The 19,674-nt window shown below is 39.0% G+C and overlaps 1 protein-coding gene and 1 long non-coding RNA gene across 2 annotated transcripts in view; one reads left to right on the top strand and one right to left on the bottom strand.

The window, feature by feature from the left end:
* Window positions 1-15,920, top strand: part of LOC113011429 (contactin-associated protein-like 4) — a 152,533-nt gene extending 136,613 nt beyond the window's left edge. The window contains exons 20-24 of the mRNA XM_026151015.1: window positions 1,299-1,432; window positions 3,105-3,192; window positions 9,950-10,168; window positions 11,274-11,345; window positions 12,627-15,920. Coding sequence (XP_026006800.1) covers window positions 1,299-1,432; window positions 3,105-3,192; window positions 9,950-10,168; window positions 11,274-11,345; window positions 12,627-12,820 — 707 coding nt within the window. The 3' untranslated portion in view covers window positions 12,821-15,920. The remainder of the gene's footprint in view (window positions 1-1,298; window positions 1,433-3,104; window positions 3,193-9,949; window positions 10,169-11,273; window positions 11,346-12,626) is intronic.
* On the bottom strand, window positions 3,688-4,790 carry LOC113011430 (uncharacterized). The gene is made up of 2 exons (XR_003270542.1): window positions 4,385-4,790; window positions 3,688-4,169 (listed from the first exon to the last, which is right to left on the bottom strand). It is a non-coding gene; the product is annotated as an uncharacterized LOC113011430 (long non-coding RNA).
* Window positions 15,921-19,674: the final 3,754 nt, after the last annotated feature.

Genomic DNA, 19,674 nt, shown 5'->3' with positions numbered 1-19,674 from the left:
GTTATATTTTTTAAATTTGCTTCTCCTCCCTGATGCTCCTCTCGTTTCTCTTCTCCTCTCCTTTTATTCCCTCCTGTTCTCTCCTATTCATTCCTAACAACTTTTCCTGTTTTGACCTCGTTTCCTGCTCTCCATCATCAAAATCTGTCAGATCACTCCTCTCTCTGGATTTGCCTCGTCAGCCTTTAGCATTTTCTATACAGCCAGCTTTGCCAGCAATTAGGTTTTGTCTCAAGTTAAGAATAAAGTGTTTTCTGGACTTATCTCTGAGACCCAATGAGTGACACTGCAGGAATAAGGATTAGGTCGGCCGATAATAGGAGGCAGGTCAGCGCACTTCTGAATAAAAGAGCTGGAAACATGCTGAAGTGTTTTCTTAGCTTCTGTGTGAAATAATTGTGTTGTGAGTTTGACTTTTAAGAGTGGTACGAGGCACTTTGAGTTGAAAATTACATTTTCAGCATCCAGGAATCTAATAAAATTGGCACTTTGCTGCTAGATTAGTTGTAAATGGATTTTTTCTGGTGTTAATGACTCAGAGAAAGCTGATGGACAGCAGGGCATTAAGATTTGCTGCTGACCGTGGAGTCGTCAGGTAAATGCTCTTAAAATGAAGCGTCCAATTAAATCCCTGAGAGCTTTCTCTTGTTTGCCCTAAGATGGCTCATTTCTTTTCATCCTTGACTGCAGTTAAACCCTCTCAGCCCGAGCACTACTGCTTCACTTAGGGCCCTTTTCCCTTTTTTAAAGAATACATTTATTGTTATTAGAGCAGTAGCTGGTACGTGGTACGTCTTTAATATTTCCCCTTCTCCTCAGCACCTCAAAAAGAAGATATTGAATTGTAATTTTAACCTTGTGATATGATTTATTCACTTTGATTTATGGAAATATTGCAGATGTGAGAAAAAAAACTTTCGTTTTTAAAAACAATCTTTAATCTTCACTCTTTTGATAAATCTCCAATTAATATGCTTGACTATTAGGGGAATTAATTGGATTAGCTCTGTTATTGATGGGGAATTAGCGCTTATCCTCCTAATATGCAAATCTCAATTAATAGAACAACAACTTCTTCAAAACATTCAGATCCATATATGAAGGATTAAATGTATGTTTGCCCTGCTGGTGAAGATTATACAACGTAGCAAAGCCTAATTTTCAGGAAAAGACCAAACTTAATGCTGATGATCTCAAATCCTTCTTCTGTGAAAGTGTAGAAATGTTACTTCTTTCATATATCTGAGTTGTAACACTATTATTTGATGAGTATGTGTGTGTGTCTGTTATGTATGAAGATAAGCTGGAGGTGAGATACAAGCTGGACAGCAGCAGAGATGCTGAAGTGTTAAGGAGCAGCGTGAGGAACGTGGCCAATGGACAGCTTCACACCGTTACCATCAAGAGGCTGACAGACTCTGTGTCTGTGCAGGTAAAAACACTTCATCAGCTCATGAAATCACTGCAAGTTTGCAAATTGGCAAAGTACAACGAAATCCAGCTCGCACAAAGGCGTCGGTATTGTTTTAGGTAAAAAAAAACAAGTCCAGCGTTTAATGCAAATTTGCGAGGTTGTTGTTTTCTTACATTGGAGGAACAAAAGACAGATTAGCAGCACACAAATGATCCTGTTTGCAGAGTTAATGTGAGTGACAACAGCAACACATTCCAATAGAAACCTTTGGCCACATCCCTACCACCTTCGCTTCATAACCCTTAAAGAGTCTACAAACTGATGTTTCATTATTGTGGATCTCATAAGCTTTGGCACACAACATCATGTTTTATTCACTGTTTGCAGACTGTTGTAAAGCTGATATCTACTATAGAATTTCAGTGCACGGCAGCAATCCCGAGGGCGTTTCTCTCCATATTACTTGCTCCTTTGCACTGTCATTATCACACCAGAAAACACATCATACAAACAAGCTTCTGCTGCCACAACTCGACAAGAGTTTCTTCTTTGCTGGAAACATTTAGTTTGCATGTTTGAACCACACACTGAGAATCATTTTATTTTGTATTTCCAGAATGATTAGCAGGTGTGGCTCGTAACAGTCACAGCAGTCTCATTGTGAGATAGGTGTAGTGATTCTTCTGACACTTCCAGAATTTAGCCTGATGCAACAGGTTATGATGTTGCTATGTTGTTATGATGTTGCATCAAATACAATATCCTAATTGTGATTATCCAGTAACCAGTATCGTTACCAGTAATGTAATGGTGCTTGAGCCACTTGCTAAAATTATTCCATAAATAATGCAAAGTCATGCATCACTGTGTCGTAAAACCTGCTCCTTTTATGTCGATGATGTGCTTTTGTACATGCAGATAAAGAAGATGAGGTGCAAAGCTACTTAAGATAAACTTTTTTTTGTTCCATGTCTTTGCCAATGAGGAGCTTATCTCAAGGGCAATAACACACACACACACACACACACACACACACACACACACACACACACACACACACGCAAGCAGTTCTGGTGTGGACCACACTACAGTATTGTAAAAAAAATCCCTCTTTGTTTTAAGCCTTAGTCAGCAATGTAGTTTACTTCCACCCACAGTAGTTGGATGCAGCTATAGCAGGACAGCGCGGACAAACCGCCCATTAAATAAGCCACAGATGAAATATGAAGCATCTTCATCGTATCTGGATCTCCTGAATCTATCTTGTTAACAAGAGCCTCAGATGATGTATGAGGTAAATTTTATCTAACCAGGATGCAGCAGCCAGAATGCCTATATAATTATCAACTGTGAGATAAATTACAAGGTGACCTTGTCTTGCGTGGGTGTAGCCTCCTGATTCACTGTGTTGTGAGGCTCCAGTAAACTATGAGGCACATTTCATCTTATCACTTTCCGTCATACTGAATTGTTGTATCTTTAGCAGCATACAGTATAGGAGTCATAAGGTGATGGAGATAGTTTTACATCCATTTTAAACAAATTTGAATCAAATTTGAAGCACGTTTAGAGTACCTCGTAATACCGTTTCTGTAAGATGTTTTTCTCGTGCCACACCTACCGCTCAAAGTCGCCGAAATTAAAACAAAACTTTCCTATTTAAATAATGGAAGTAGCTCTCTTCCTTCAGATTGATGAAAATGCCAGAGAAGACTTCAATCTGACATCTGATGGGGAATTCAACGCTGTGAAGTCGCTGGTGTTGGGCAGAGTGCACGGTAAGTGAGGAGCCTGTAAAAATAGAGAAGAAGCCCTTTTACTTAAAGAACACTCAGACTCACACTCATTTGAATAACAGCTCTGGGGTGTTTGGCCTCATTTCACACTCAGCTTTGGGAAACTTAAAGAAATAAATGTAGCTTTAGCTGTTCTCAGCAAGCCTGATTATTCAGATTATCTGGAAAAAAAAGAGACTGAGGCAAAATGGAAAAATGTCTTTAATCATGACTTTAACCCTGAACTTCGTGTATAGCTGCTGCAGGAACTGATGTTCAGACATTTCTGGTATCTTTCGTTTAAAAAAGATGCCATAGTTCAGAAGCCAAAAATGATATCAACTTTAATGTGTAACACCCGTCCCACGTTCTATTGAGAGGGGCCCTGGGTTCCTGTTGTTACTTTCCTATTGATACTCCCTTTTTAATGCTTATGGTATTAAATATGTAATAAAACTACACTACATGGAAATAAATCACACACAAGCAGGTCAATTATAAAGTTAACTCCACTTTAGTGAATGCTGAATTAACAACACAAAGAAAATAAGTAAAATCAATAAAGTTTGTTAAACAATGATAAGGTATCTACCTCAACAGAAACAAAATAATCAAATAATATTGTGGGCCCACACGCACTCTCACCAAACACACACACACACCTCAAGTGCTACAGTCTTTCTGCTAGCAAACCCCTCGTTGCAGGCCTGAGTCGTGGCTCGGGTGCGTTGGGACCTAAAACAATATGGTCGCTTCACTTGTTGCCAAGCAGTAAAAATAAAAAGCACGTGCAAACAACAGTACTCACACCTCCAGGCAGTTCAAGGGGATAGCGGGGAAACTGGGTCACGGCTACCAGCAGGCCATGGCAGCAGCACTCACAGTCGTCCTTTCCACGTGCTCCCACGTGAACACATAACTTCAGCACACCAGCAGAAGGGACCTCTCTGACACACCAGCAAGACGTCCGTCTCCTCCTACTGAATCACACAACTCCACTAAATGCCAGTTCACATGTGATAACATTCAATCTTAGCATTAGCTTAATAAATAAAAACAGAGCAGAACAAGAGCTTAGCGAATATGCTAGGCTACGCTAGCGGCTATGTTAGCAGTTGTGCTAGCGGCTGTGTTAGCGCTAATCCGTTTTACACAATAACATTGGGTACAAGTGTCAGACAAAATCCACATTTACCTCACAGAAGGGTACAACAGTTCTCGACTCCAGTTAACTATCCGTCAACCCGAAAATGCGTCTGTCGCCCTTCTAAGAACTCTGCGTTCACTCGACACTGTTCAGCTCTCGTCTCTCTCGCTTCCTGCAGAGTGCACACGGCTCCCCACTTACTCCCACCCCTCTACCTGAGACTACTTCAGGGTTCACTGGAGCTGTAGTACATATCAATACCATATCAAAAATAATGACATAAACCTCAAAATACAAATAAAAAGGTTGTGCATTTAACTGACACACATCACATACTTTGCAGGTATACATTCTTGAACACATTAAACATTTGCAATTAACTATCAATATTAATGAACAAATTGAAATAATGAGCTACTTATATAGCCAGGGCTACAAATGTATGATGTCCTGAAAATGACACATGTTTGATAGCACTGTCCATTTTCTCTATAAAACACAGGTGATTATGGGTAGCTAAAACTAAAAAGTAGGTATAAAAAACATTTCAGTTAACTTAAATAAAAATAGAAACAAGATTTTAGAAAAAATAAAGCTAACGATACAATATTGTTGATTAAACATTGTTTAATTGTTGGGGTTTCCATGTATTACTTTAGTGTCTTTACAGTGTAAGCTCTTGTAACTTGGCGCTTTTTAATAAAACCAATTTGAATTGAACATAAAACTACACAGCAAATATGTTTAATTTTAATGCTCATCAATTGTGGGAAAATATGTTATTACAACAAGCTAAAGGAAACATCATTGCGTATGTGTTTTAAGCCTGAAATATGATGAGTGTATGCATGACTTACTTGGCTTCACCAGTTGTTGCACTTGTGTTTTTAGCATCTCTATTAATATTATCAGTATTGTTTCGGTAATTAATGGAAGCTTGGAAGCTAGTTCAAACAGACAACTTGAGCTTTAAGAAGCTTCACTCTCAACTCGAGACAACTCGATCAGTCTTCATGAAACTTTGCGTAAACATTGCGTGAGGGCCAACGTCTTTGAAAGTTGACTGTTCTACTGAGCACAAAGAGACATTCATAGTGTGGGGGTTTACTAATTCAATTAAATGATATTTTAAAAAAGTCTATATTACTTTTTTTGAGATGCAGTAGTTTGTAAAAACAAATAAACGTAAGAACTCATCCCCATCGCCAGTTCATAGTGAAAACATGAAGAACGACTTCGGCTCAGTAAATAGGAAACACAGAAAATCAAAATCTCAGTCTAAGATGATGCAGGTGTTGTTGTAGGAGGTTGACAAATTCCCTCAGCAAATAACAGCTGGGGAGTTCGAACGTCATGCCTTTTGCAGTAACGTATCCGGGATTACAGATTTTGCAATTAGTGACCCTTATTTTATTGAAACCCTAACTTTACAGTATTATTTTTTTCTTGTGTTGTGAATTTGCCCTGTACAGTCTCTTATTTCTTGTATTTTTATTCTTTACTGTTGTGTGAATTTTCTTGCTCCATTTCTCTCTCGCGTTGCTGTTGGAACAGGTGAATTTCCCTAGTGAGGGACAATAAAGGATGTTTATATTTCTATCAAATACTATGCAAATGAAACAAAACACAACGATGGTGCATTTATGCAAAACATGGTACTGCTAAACAATCTTTTTGTTAATATTCACAAATTGGTACTTATTGCATTTTAATTATGGATATGATCTGTTTGGTCCCAGTATAAGGATGTGCTGGTGAGAAGGATTCATAAATATTAGGTTAATGGAGAATATGGGATTCAGTTTTTGTGTTTTTTGTGTTTTTGCCATTAATCTGAATTGCATTACACTTCCATTATTTTTTCCATCCCATTTCTATTAATGAGGCTAGGATAAATATTCAGAACATTTCTCTGTATAATGCAGTGTATGCATAAAGCAATACAGTATTGCAAACCTTAAAACATATGGTTTGGTCAACACAGTATAATCTGTAAACAGCATAAATCTTCATAGATGGTATAACCACTTATAGTAAAATGCATGTTATTATCGCAGTATGTGCAATTTAGACATGTAGATATTTAAAAATTACATAACAACTAAAATAAATACAAATGTTTTCCTTTTTCTATCATACAAAAATAGATACTTATTCTGGCAAATGGGGTTCCGTCGAGGGTTTACCGTGATTGGTGGGTGAGGTTAAATCAGAACTGTGTTTGCTTTAATGCACAAGTGCAGATTTGACACCTGGGGAAAAGTACTCACTCTCTGGGAGGTGTAAACCACATCTTCATTGATCTCCAATGCATACTCTTGAACTGGGACCTGTAACAGTGCTGGGGTGAGGGAGAAATGGGCTCTGTCATGACTTATTCATGCTCTCCTTGAGCAGTACCATCAAAGACAGGCTGAGATATAAGCTGTTAATAACACGAGGTGCTGAGAGGCTGCAGGCTGTGGTCACAGCTTTCTGATAAGACTCGGAGTCACAGCAGCGCACTGGTGGTTTAAAACGTAACACTCTGCAATTAATAGTGAAACATGAGTCAGCCGAATGAAATGCCTTTCATCCGGGGCATCCTTCAGGACGTGCTATGTAATGAACATAAGATAATGTACAATTTTGCACCATGTAAGAACTGAAAAACTGTGGCAAAATCTTTAACAGTTTAAAAGAACAACAATTAACGAAATAATGGAAATCCACATGTAATAGAAGCCGTGCACTCATGCTGTCTTATTACACAACTAATACAAATCCCCTCAGGATCCTTTTCTTTATGCAGTAAATCTGCTCAGTGTTCCACTGTGGGTTTTAACCCTGTCATGTCAGCATGTGACCGGTCCTCTCCTCTGTCAAACCAGCAGAGGCTGGGAGTCAGATCAGGATCTGAAGAGCAGCAGGAAAGTGGATTTTCTGTCACTCCCCTCGAACCCTGTCATCCATCAGCCTAACTAATGGACCCGGAAGGAATACACAGAAACAAAGTGGGGGTAGAGAGAGTGGCTGTAGTGTATCAGCCGAGAGGAGCTTACAGGCTGCGCCAGTGTCTCCTGCTGCTCTCATCAGCATGCAGATGTGTGCTGCTTAAACCACAGTCACCTCTCAGTCATCTGAACAGATAGTGATGCAGCTGTTTCCAGCAGTAATGTGGGCTTTCACAGCTGCTGTTTACACCGCTGTGAAGGAGCAGAGGTGAATGATGGAGAGTTTGAAGTCAATAAAATGAACAGAAAGAGCTGGAGAGTGCACGTGTCAAACGGAGTGATGGATGCAGACTTTAAAGCTGACCAGCTGAACGGTTTGTGTTGTATTGACAGTGTGTGTGAGGTTGTGTGTGTCCTTATTACTGTCAATGAGCTGCCACTATTGTCCCACTCTGATAACGTAGGAATGTGAAGCAGGATCAATGTACCTGTCAGTGTTTGTCGTGCTTTTTGTCGTGTCAGATCACCCTATTGGTTGACAGAGCAAGCTTCTGAAAGGTTAAAAGTTCAGTTATCTGAAGTGATTAACTAAACTGTCCTATGGAAACCATAAGGTTTATATTTTTAAAGCTGTTGTCGAAATGATGACACACATGGCTTCTTTTAATGTAAAGCATTTCGTTTACATTTTAAATTTACATTTAAAGTTAGTCCTAAAACCAAGTTAACAAGTTCAGTCTGATAATAAGACAAAACAGCAAAGTCTGGTCGCTGTGGCATGCCAGTAAATTGTAAAACTATAGATTAAACTTACAAGGTGAAGCTAACTTACGGCTGACAATAGATACACATTTCTTAGTGATACAATGCTTCTCACTAAACTCTTGCCAAAAAAAGCAAAGACATGCACGTCTCAAATACTCGAAGCAATGAGTTACAGACGTGGACAAAATTGTTGATACCCTTCAGTCAATAAAGGAAAAACTCACAATGCTCACAGAAATAACTTTCATCTGACAAAAGTCTTAATAAATAAAAATTCTATGAATGTTAACCAATGAAAGTCAGACATTGTTTTTCAACCATGCTTCAACGTAATTATTTAAAAAATAAATGCATGGAACAGGCCTGGACAAAAATGATGGTACCCCTAGAAGAGAATCAAAATAATGTGACCAAAGGGACGCGTTAATCCAAGGTGTGTCCACTAATTAGCATCCCTGGTGTCTACAATCTTGTAATCAGTCAGTGGGCCTATGTACATGACTCCAGGTAGTCACTGTGTTGTTTGGTGACATGGTGTGTGCCACACTCAACATGGACCAGAGGAAGCAAAGGAAAGAGTTGTCTCAGGAGATGAGAAAGAAAATCATAGATAATCATGTTAAAGGTAAAGGCTATAAGACCATCTCCAAGCAGCTAGATGTTCCTGTGACTACAGTTGCACATGTTATTCAGAAATTTAAGATCCATGGGACTGTAGCCAACCTCCCTGGACGTGGCTGCAGGAGGAAAATTGATGACAAATCAAAGAGACGGATAATCTGAATGGTAACAAAAGAGCCCAGAAAGACTTCTAAAGAGATCCAAGGTGAACTTCATGCTCAAAGAACGTTAGTGTCAGATCGCACCATCCGTCGTTGTTTCAGCCAAAGTGGACTACATGGGAGACGACCAAGGAGGACACCATTTTTGAAAACAAATCATAAAACAGCCAGACTGGAATAAGCCAAACTACATGTTGACAAGCCACAAAGCTTCTGGGTGAATGTCCCGTGGACAGATGAGACAAAAATGGAACTTTTTTGCCAAGGCACATCAGCTCTAAAAAAATGAAGCATATCAATATCCTACTGTGAAACATGGAGGAGACTCTGTTATGTTCTGGGGCTGCGTTGCTGCATCTGGCACAGGGTGTCTTGAATCTGTGCGGGGTACAAGGAAATCTCAAGACTATCAAGGAATTCTAGAGAGAAATGTGCTGGCCAGTGTCAGAAAGCTTGGTCTCAGTCGCAGGTCATGGGTCTTGCAACAGGACAATGACCCAAAACACACAGCGAAAACACCCAAGAATGGCTAAGAGGAAAACATTGGACTATTTTAAAGTGGCCTTCTATGAGATGAGCCCTGACCTCAATCCTATTGAGCATCTTTGGAAAAGCCGCCCTTCAAACCGGAAACACCTGGAGCAGTTTGGTCATGAAGAGTGGGCCAAAATACCTGCTGAGAGGTGCAGAAGTCTCATTGACAGTTACAGGAATCGTTTAATTGCAGTGATTGCCTCAAAAGGTTGTGCAACAAAATATTAAGTTGTGGGTACCATCATTTTTGTCCAGGCCTTTTTCATGCATTTATTTTTTAAATAATTACATTGAAGCATGGTTGAAGGCAATGTCTGAATTTCATTGGTTAACATTTATAGAATTTTTATTTATTATTACTTTTGTCAGATGTAAGTTATTTCTGTGAGCATTGTGAGTTTTTCTTTTATTGACTGAAGGTTCACTGAGCGATCCTTCTCCTTGCACAAGGCTTGCTGGTTGATTTGTAAAGTTACACTTTCAAATCATTATAAAATCAACAAAAGGGCAAAACTATCAAAAGTGGATTATATGGTTGTCACAAAAAAAGACTTTTTGGTATTTTTTATTTCAAGAGTCTGATATTTTCTTATTCCCAGAATCTGATGACCTGGATCCAGACCTGGCCAAGTTGGCGTCCCTCGGTTTTACTGGTTGTCTGTCTGTGGTTCACTTTAACACCATGAGTCCTCTGAAAGCAGCTCTTCTCCACTCAGACACCAGCCCTGTCATCATCACTGGACCTTTAGTCCAATCTAACTGTGGCTCTGCAGCTTCAACCAATCCCTATGCAGCTGAGAACACACACCACCTGTCAGGTAAGAAAGGAGGAGCCTCATTTGCATCATCTGTGAAGAAGCTGTTTTGTGGTAATTAAATTGCTCACAAATTATTAGAGTCTTAAACATCAAAAGACTTGCTCTATTCCATAACTGTATATATATGCATAATTTCTAAGGGATGGTCGTGTAAACTGTTTGGTACACAGAAATCTTCCAGCCAGAATTTATCATTCCAGCTCAGGGTTATTTCTCTGGGTCCAATCAAGCTGGCATATAGCCCGCTGTGTGCTTTGCAGTTTGGAGAAGACGTGATGTGCAGAGGGTGGGATGGGAGGTCAATAGAGGCTCAACAGTGAATTCTTGCCTCACGCCATGGCTGGAAAGTTGTTTCATAAAAAGCGAAAGCCCAATTTTCTTGCACTGGAAACATCAGCCTTGCTGTATGAGCCCTTGAATCACCCAGGGTGCTGTACTTTTGCTCACTGCAGATGGGAGTTCTATTAATATTCCTAGAAAAATATATTAAACACGCCCCAAAAAAACATTCAGAGGATACCTCTGCCCTTTCATTTTAAATGTAACTGCTGTTCTCGCTGGCCTAAACGCCTAATAATTTCCAACCCTTTTAACGTGATGATAATTGTGCAATAGCAGGTTAGAACGCGTGCGTGTGTGTGTGTGTGTGTGTGTGTGTTTGTGTGTGTGTCTTATTGATGGGAGCTGCTTTTTGTGAGCTGCATTATGGTGTCATTAAATTTGTACACCTTGTTGGGACGACAAATGACAATGTGCTTGATAACGTAATTAATTAGACCCACACAGGGGAGTTACAAAGAGTTCCTCCGGTCTTGTTTTCATCCAGTTTTATATTCCTTAAACAGTCGTCTAACTTGCTGCTGTAGTATTTGCTTTGTATCTGTTTTTATGAGCGTTATTGTTTCTCTAAATAGCCCTCCTTGTCCATTTCTTTTCAGTTTATTTCCTCTTATTGCCTCTCATTCATCTACCTTACCTCGCTTTTCTATTAAAGCTCTCTGTATCTCTTCTTTTAATTCACGTTGCCCTTGGTTTTTCATCCTTACTGTGTCTATTTACCTCGTTTTTCCCTCTTTATCTCATCCTTTCTCTTTCTCTGCTGTAGATCAGTCTGGTTCAGCAGGTTCGGGTCAACCTTTGATCAATGCCATTAGGACGGACTCGGCTCTTATTGGAGGTACTGTTTTTTTTTTAAAACATACTTCACTATACCGTGAACCTTCTTCACCTTGTTTTGCTGCGTTTTGCTGTTGAACTTTTCTTGAACTACGTGAGACTCAATATTTCAGCGATAAGGGTTTTTTGGCAAAGGTGATATGATGAGCAAAATATTTCATTTGAACTAAATTACATCGCCCCGCTTCACTCCAGAACGATTCAAAATGAAGATTGATTCCAAAGTGTTCCCATAAAGTTGTAGCGAGACAAAAGTGAGAGATTCTGGTGTTTCAGTGTACAAAGGGCAGCTGAACTAACCAAACCTCTGCTGAAACTTTCACCCTGTTATCTTCAAAAGTTTTAAAACCAAAGTAGTAAAGCGCAAAATTGATTTCTGTTTTTGAATTCCAATTAGATGAAACTTTCTCTGAATGAAGAAATGTGTCAAACAGGAGTCCAGCTGGGTACAAATGTGTGAGATTCTGTTCAGTGTGTGCTGAAGTTAGATTAGAACAACCAGACTGCAGGGCAAGAAAGCCGACTTACCCAGGAGAGATGGGCAGACAATGTACTGTGAGACTGAGCACTGTGAGAGATTTACAAGTGAATTACAATGTGGATTCTACTCAGTTCATTGTCTAACCCAATTATAGGACTGTAGGTATTAGCTGCAGGACATCGAATTATTTCCAGCTTCCTTATGATGACAGTTCTTTATGTTTTTTTGACGAGTGATTTCCAAAGGCTAAGCGTGTTACTGTTATTGGCATACTTACAGTCAGATAAGAAAAGTAAGACTTTAATAAATAAAAATGTTAGTGTTTACCTTTTAAAGGGCTTCTTGTGTTACATCTTTGTCCCTGAGATGAGATATCCACTCTATGTCAACAAACCCAACAGCAGCTGCTCAGCACTAACTATTTTGTACCTTCTTTAATTAACTTTTTTTTTTTTAATAAACAGCACTGCGAGCAGGTTTTGAGCCACCTCAAATAGGTGCAGGGATTTATTGAAACGTGTGCAAACATACAAGGACTTGCAGGGTATAAGGCAGAGATAGAGTGATATTAATATTTGGTTTGACCGCCTTTTACTCTGAAACACAGCCTCTGATCTCTGTTAAGCAAGCTTTGTTGTGATTTCTGTAAGTAGTTCTCCAGGCTTGTAGTTTGTAGTGCTTTTAAACTCTATTGTGTATTATTAAGTCCGCTCCATTGATTCAAATATAAAGTTTAAGTGCAGGCTACATAACATAAAAGACCTGTCCAAACCTGAATGCCTGGATATGTCTGCCCTGCAGGTGTCATCGCTGTTGTGATCTTTGTGGTTGTGACTGGGCTGGCGATAACGGGCAGATTACTCTACCAGAGAAAAGAGACATATCGAAACCAGCAAGTGAAGGACCGGCAGGAAAACAGCCAGGATTTTGCTTTTAGCAACCAGGCTGATTCCCAGAGCGTCCCCTGTGAAAACCCAAAGGAGTATATCATTTAACAAGCATCCTGAATGCCTGATGAGATGGTGGTTTTTGGAGGGGTGCAGACTGGACTGTCCGTCATCCCTCAGCACTTCAGACTGCACACTGAGCCACAACGCAGCGGCTCCACGCAATAGAGAACGTATAAAAGGAACAGTTTTGTCTTTTACTGTATATTATGTATATAGTGAATCAAACAGACTACAGTGCTGGACCTTAAAAGTGTTGACAAACTTGTTTCCACTACTATAAATATTTAAAAAAAAAAAAATGTATATGTGGGAAATTATGTCTACAGCAGTCTCTAGGTATTGTCACTCTGTCATATTCAAAGGCTGCAGGTATTTTGTGTTTTTATTTTTTTATGGGTTGATTTAACTTTATTTCTTTATTCCTGAGAATCAGGTTGTTTGCAGTTATTTGGCTGATGGTGCATTTTTATGAGGGTCATGAATGTTGTTTGCTTAACTGGAAGTGGAAAAGTCTGTCCCTTAATCAGGCCCTCAGGAAGACTACTTCTGTAAGTGCTGGCATTTGTTCATTTGTAATGCCTTTTTATTATGCGGGAAGTTTTGGGAGAATAACAATTTGGAGTTTCTGGAACCTTGAAGACGTCTTTAAAGGAAAACTGTGCGAGCTTGTACAATTGTACTTTGTCAGAGGAATTTAGCTAACAAACATCTATGGACTGCTTTTGTCAGCATTTCAATTATACATTTTATTGAGTGATTTCTTTCCAGCCATGCTGTGCTAGAACAGATTCTTTTGGTCCTTTTTAAGTGACATCTTAAAGTCAACAGTCTTGCTCACTTGTGAATAAGCACATATTGCATTTGTACTGTCGGTACGCTGCAGTTGTGGAAATAAGAGATTTTTATACAGTAGGGACTCATTTTCTCCTTTCTTTCCTTTTTCAGTCTCTTCTTTTCTCTTCTGAGCACACCACAACATTAAACCTTTTCTTGTAGTTTTCTAGCTTTTTATATATATTTTTCTTTTATTAAAGTTTTCTCCTCCCTGCTGCATGTTGCCTGCTGGGAGCATCATCTCCAAATGCTCTAAATGTCTCTGAATGGGGAAGTTTTTATTGCTGGCGGTAACAGTGCGGCTGTCTGTCACCTCATTCACTGCACACAGAGACGGTTAATGTGTTTGTGAAATGCTAATCTGCTCTGATCTGACAGGTGAATTGTGATTTGATGGAAAGCAGAGACAGAGGAGAATAATAAGACTGAAAGATAATCTGAGAGACGGTGTCAAGCAAACATGGTTATAATGAAAACACCACCAAGCAGAGAGGCCCAACAGCAGCTGTTTATCAACACACGCACACACACCACCGTCTCTCTGAGAGACCCAATGCACAGATGGGATTTTAATGACAAAAGTTGCTAAATCTTCAAAGTGCATAATTCATCTCTTTGCGTTGTTGTCTGTCCCATTCTTGATTCCAGAGAGTTCATTCTCTGGTGAAGAAGCACTGACTGTCCTCGCAGCAGAAGTTACTGCAGTGCAGCACTCTTTAGGTTCAACAGGTAACTTTGACATCCAGACGAGCGTGCAGACTGAACTGTGCTGGATGATACGCTGCATATGTATAAAGCAAATAAGACGTTTCTCAAGACCCAGAGAAGAACATTTTCAAAAGTTTCCTCTGCAAACACAGCATAACATTGGCACCAGTCACTAATGTGGGATTTGTGAAGTGATTTGTGGAAACCGTGTGCAAACTGTCACTGTGAGCGTCTCTGGTTTTGTCAAACCATTTTAACACGACGAACAAGATTACAACCATGTTACATTTGAGGCTGATCATTTTCTACACTATTATGTAGAATTTTGTTAATTTGTCATTTAAAGGATGAAGACCTGGTCACACGAGAATTAAAGGAAGCCTGTGTTTTTAGGAAATTGCATTATTGTATTATATCATATTTAGTACTGTCAGCGAGCTAACCATGCTAACGCGTTGATGCTGTGCAGCCACACGCACGGGGCGATCCGCAGTAACTCGTTAACGGAGATTTGCCGCATTAATGCAGTTATGGCGTTAATGTCATTTTATCGAGATTAACGCTTACAGCACTAAGTATATTATATTATATTATATTGGGCTATACAACCACTTCAGAGTGGTACCGTTGGTGTGGGAGGCTTACATCCCACTTCCTGTTGTATATTTTCTGTTGTCATCAAGTGGACGTATTAAAGAGAACTGGATGCTGTATTAAAACATTGTGGCTCTTTCATTCACGTTCTAAATAAAGCACGGGCTAGTTATCCTGTATGCTCTGCATGCTCGCCAAATTTAAGCCCGTGAATATAGGAATATAATCTGTGACACTCCAGAGAGCATGCATACCCGAGACTCCCATATGCCACTCCTACTGACTTCCACTCGGCTCCCTCAAACCGACTAATGGACTTTAATGAAATAATCATACCGCTACTTTCAAAGCATTACTGGACTTTTGGTCTAATACTTTGATCTGTTACTGAGCTGAATGTATCAAACTCTCACGATTAAAACAAAAAAAATTACGTTTTTGACTTTAAAAAATTGTCTAAAAAGAGTAAAAAGAACAAGTTAAAAATCAGAAATGTGCAGCAAAGCCTGTAATGTGAGCACAGCCACAAGAACTATACATTCTTAATGCTCCACTAGCTGATGAGCTACAGCTTCTTGACTGTCTTTTAGTTTAATTGTGTAATGGGCTGTTTACACTGCCTGACATTTCGTCATTAACTGAGTAAAGAACTTTCCAAAATAAAATCAGGAAGTCCTTATTGTCATCAGGTTTGTCCACTCACTAACTTAAACGTTTTAAATACATATTTAAATTCATGTATTTTAAATTTCAGGTTCCCAATTTTATTTATCTCTGGCTCTACGTTCCCTCAAATGTTGAGAAAATGTGCAAATTGGCTAATAACCTAACTTAATGTGATTAAAATAAAGCAAAAAAAAATTGCTTAAATTCACTTTGCATTGGTGCCATGTTAGATCATTAACCTAGCAGGTTGTGGGGGGTTATTATTATTAATTTGATGAAACTCACATCATGTGACCAGGTCTGAAGTTATGCAGTTTTCTTATTGTCATCAAACTCTGTGAAGTTGAAAAACAACAACAACAGGTAACTGATATTAATTGTGATATATATTTCTCTGTGACAAGTAATCATAACCAGTGAGACTTTACTTTGATTGACGAGTCATTTTGAACACAGTACACAGGTGCACCTATAGACAGGATAAAACATGGACATAGCTTCCAGGTCTGAAAAGCATTACTGAAGTGCCTTAAACCTACAGTTTTTTAATTGTCCAGCAGGGGGCAACACCTCTTTCAATAAAACTTACAGTTGTGTAGAAGTCTATGGGAAAACACTCCCTGGCTCCCTTGCTCTGTGTGACTTCAGTAAATATTCCCCTGATGGATTTATGGTCATTCGCCATAACGAATAACAACATTAAGCCCATTTTGTAAATTACTGCCATCCAGAGAGTTGTGAGGGACTTATCAAAGATATGCTCATTGCACACTATTTCACTGTTGGAGCTGCCCCTCCCTCATTGCATCTGGTTTCAAACGGCTTGAAATGCTCTACTCAAGGCTTCATAACAGGACTTTATTGACCAACAGGCCAAATCAGAGTGGCTACGTCCATCCTTTATACTGTCTGTGTATAAACTGTCCTGCTATGGGAAATGCTTGCTAAAGTATTTGTGTGTGAATCTACTGCTGAGCTGAGTTGCTAACATAGAAGTACGTAGCGAAGTCCCGGTAAGGTTTGCCAAAAACTACCGTGGTCTCAAATTAGTTTTTGGGAGTTTTTTTCAACAGTACTGAGGCTAGAAAAAAAGTTTGGGGAAGTGAAATTTGACCTTTTCATGAGATGTATTGACTTTAAGTTAAATATAGAGTAATTAAAGTCTTATTCTTCAGTATTTTTTTTTTTGACTGACAGTGGTGTAGTTTCTCTCTGACAATGCACTTGTTTAACGATGAAATGTTGTCAGTGTATCTGTAGTGTTAGTGAATACAGTGATGTGAGTGTGAGTGACATGCAATAGAAATATACAGCTTTCATCCATAACTCTGGTTGTTTGGTTATCAACAAAAAACGCCTGTTTGATTAAAATAAATAACAATGCTTTTTAAAAAATAAAAACTATCATGTTTTCATGCTTTACACACGAATTGCAGGAGTGTTAAACAGTAATTGTGTTTGTGAATCAATTTGTTCTTACATTTACATATCTGAAGGGTTCTGCAGGACGATGACATGTGTTTCCGCAACAAAATGAAAGAAAATTAGTTGAGGTAGGATTCTTTACAAAAAAAATGTAAACCACTGCAATCTTTTGTTTCTTTGTTAAATGAATGTGACATACAGCAAAGACTTCCCCCTCAATAACCATAACAATTTACATACATTTACATCTTTTATGTGTGTTCCTTTTAACTGGAGTGTGGGAGGATGCTCATCCTTCAGTGCTGACATTTATGATGGCTGTTAACATCCCAGAGATGAGAGAAATATGTAAAGCCGTGTGGCATCCAGGAGCAGAGGGTGACAAAGTGATTGCCTGTGAAGAGTCACTTAGCGCCTCTCTCTGTTCAAGCGCTAAGACGCCTGAGGTTATGATATGATTCAGCTGCCGCACATCAGTGGTCCCTGCTCGATTCATTTAAGTATCCGCTTACTGGTTGTGATCAGAGGCCACAAGTAAAGCTGATAACTGACATCTTCAGCATCAGCGGCGATATCAGAGACTCGCTGAAGAAAACATCAAACGGATCAAATAATCTCTACAGCCAACTAGAATTTAAACTCGTTAAAGGATTCAGTCTCATCTGTGGGCAGTGCGGTATACATCTAATGCGTCTGATTAGGATGATAAATACCAGTCTCTTCCCCTCTTCGCCAATCAGTTGACAGTAGAGGGAAAGAGACTGTCATCCTGGGTTAACATTTGAAAGAGCTTTGATGTGCTGGCTTTTTCATCTGCGATGGCGCTGTGACTCACAGGGCTTTATGTAGCTCCCTTCCTTTGGTTATTTTCGATACACACAGTGGTTGAAGCTTTGGAGCTGCCTCTGTTTTAAAGCAATGTCGTGTTAAAACTGCACCGGTTGATGCCGCACTGAGCGTTTCTCCTGAATGGTGTGCTGTGCACGTTTGTCACAACCATACAGTATTTTTGCAAAATATACAAAGTGCAACAAATATGTTTTAATTTAACTTTCCGTTATTCTAGTTTTGCTTGATGTTCATTCACATGTTAGATAAAGGCACCTGAAAATTGTTCTGGAGTTGTTACGCTGAAAAAAATATTATAAATTACACATTGCTCTTAAAAAGTAATCCATTATTTTACTTCATGCTTTTTATGGTGTGGAGGTAAATGCTAACAATATAACAATAAACATTATATAAGTCCACTTATCTTAACAATTATATAAGGACCCTCTATGGTATGGTTTTGCCCTTACACAGCAAACCACATTGTTGGTTAGTACAAGCTGGTCGTTAAGTTTCAGTGAGAGCAACTGCTAAGAATAATGTGATTTCTATTGCCAGTTCCCTTCAGACTAAAATTTGAACCTTACCACTGCAACCATTACATTCCAAAAACCCAAATTTAGATTGAAGTTTGCTCAGTTTTCATGGATATTTGTGATTTTTAGCAGATCACCTGATATCTTCCATGCAACTAGTGGCAACCGCTGCAGTCTGCTAGCAAACTAAGCAACTGCAAGGAGGTTTTTTAATGCGGCACCCAGTGTTGGTCAAGTTACTTGAAAAAAGTAATCAGTAACTGCTTCCCCAAAAAATTAATCCCGTTACTTTACTGATTACTTATTTTCAAAGGTAATTAATTACTTAGTTACTTTTTAAAAACACGATTTACAACCTGAATAGGTAATAAAGCGATAGATCTTTCAGCCCAATTCTACTTTTTCTGCATAATCCATCATACAAAATGTAATCAAATGGAAAAGTCTCTTTTTAAAACTTGTTTTATTAGTTTTAATCTTTTAACTTTATGCATCAAGCAAAAATTTAATTATATGCAACATTCTCTGACTGGAAGAAATTTGTTTAATATTTAAACCTATTTTCTGCACATTCCAGCACATAAAATATTTTTTGTGTGTGTTTACACTCACTCTTTCAAATAGATGCAAGTAAAACACAGCAGAAAATAAATAAAGTCACAGACTAGCGGTCCTGTTGCTCTATTTTCACCTGTAAAGCAGGAGTGGCGTAGGCGGAGGTTTACCCTGGTGCAGGTGTGCCGCGGCGGTCAGTGGAAGAATCCACGAGTTTCTCTGTGAATTTCCCATTACATCGTTGCGCACTCGGTGCTTGCTTGGAAGTTTAGGGGTTTTTTTTCGCTGTAAAAAGAAGTTTTCTTCCCACGCACAGAAGACGCTAATGTTTTTGTCACTTTTTATGGAATCAAACTCAAAGTAAGGTCAGTACTTCCACGCTTTAAACGCTGCACGCTCATACTCTCCCCTGCACTCAATATATTATCCATTGTTGATCTGCACACAGCTGTTGCCACAAACGTCGCACTTTCTTACGGCACTGTCGTGAGACATTCTCTTACAAGTAACGTGTTACTGCCCATCTCTGGCGGCACCATATCGCACTTATTTGCAATCAATTTAAATAACAATAACATCTAGCAGCATCTCCTCGATGGTCCAGGTGCACACATTATCCATAGTGAGGAGGTCACTGACCAGTCTTGAGGTTTGTGTGACTAAAGTTTTGCAGAATCAAGGCATGGTAGGTTTTACTACCTTAAACTGTAAATGTAATGTGATTATTATATTGAGATACTGTAATGCATT

Source organism: Astatotilapia calliptera, chromosome 18 (assembly GCF_900246225.1).
Source record: "Astatotilapia calliptera chromosome 18, fAstCal1.2, whole genome shotgun sequence".
NCBI classification, from domain to species: domain Eukaryota; kingdom Metazoa; phylum Chordata; class Actinopteri; order Cichliformes; family Cichlidae; genus Astatotilapia; species Astatotilapia calliptera.
The sequence above is the reverse complement of the archived record's forward strand: the minus strand, read 5'-3'. Positions and strand labels throughout refer to the sequence as shown.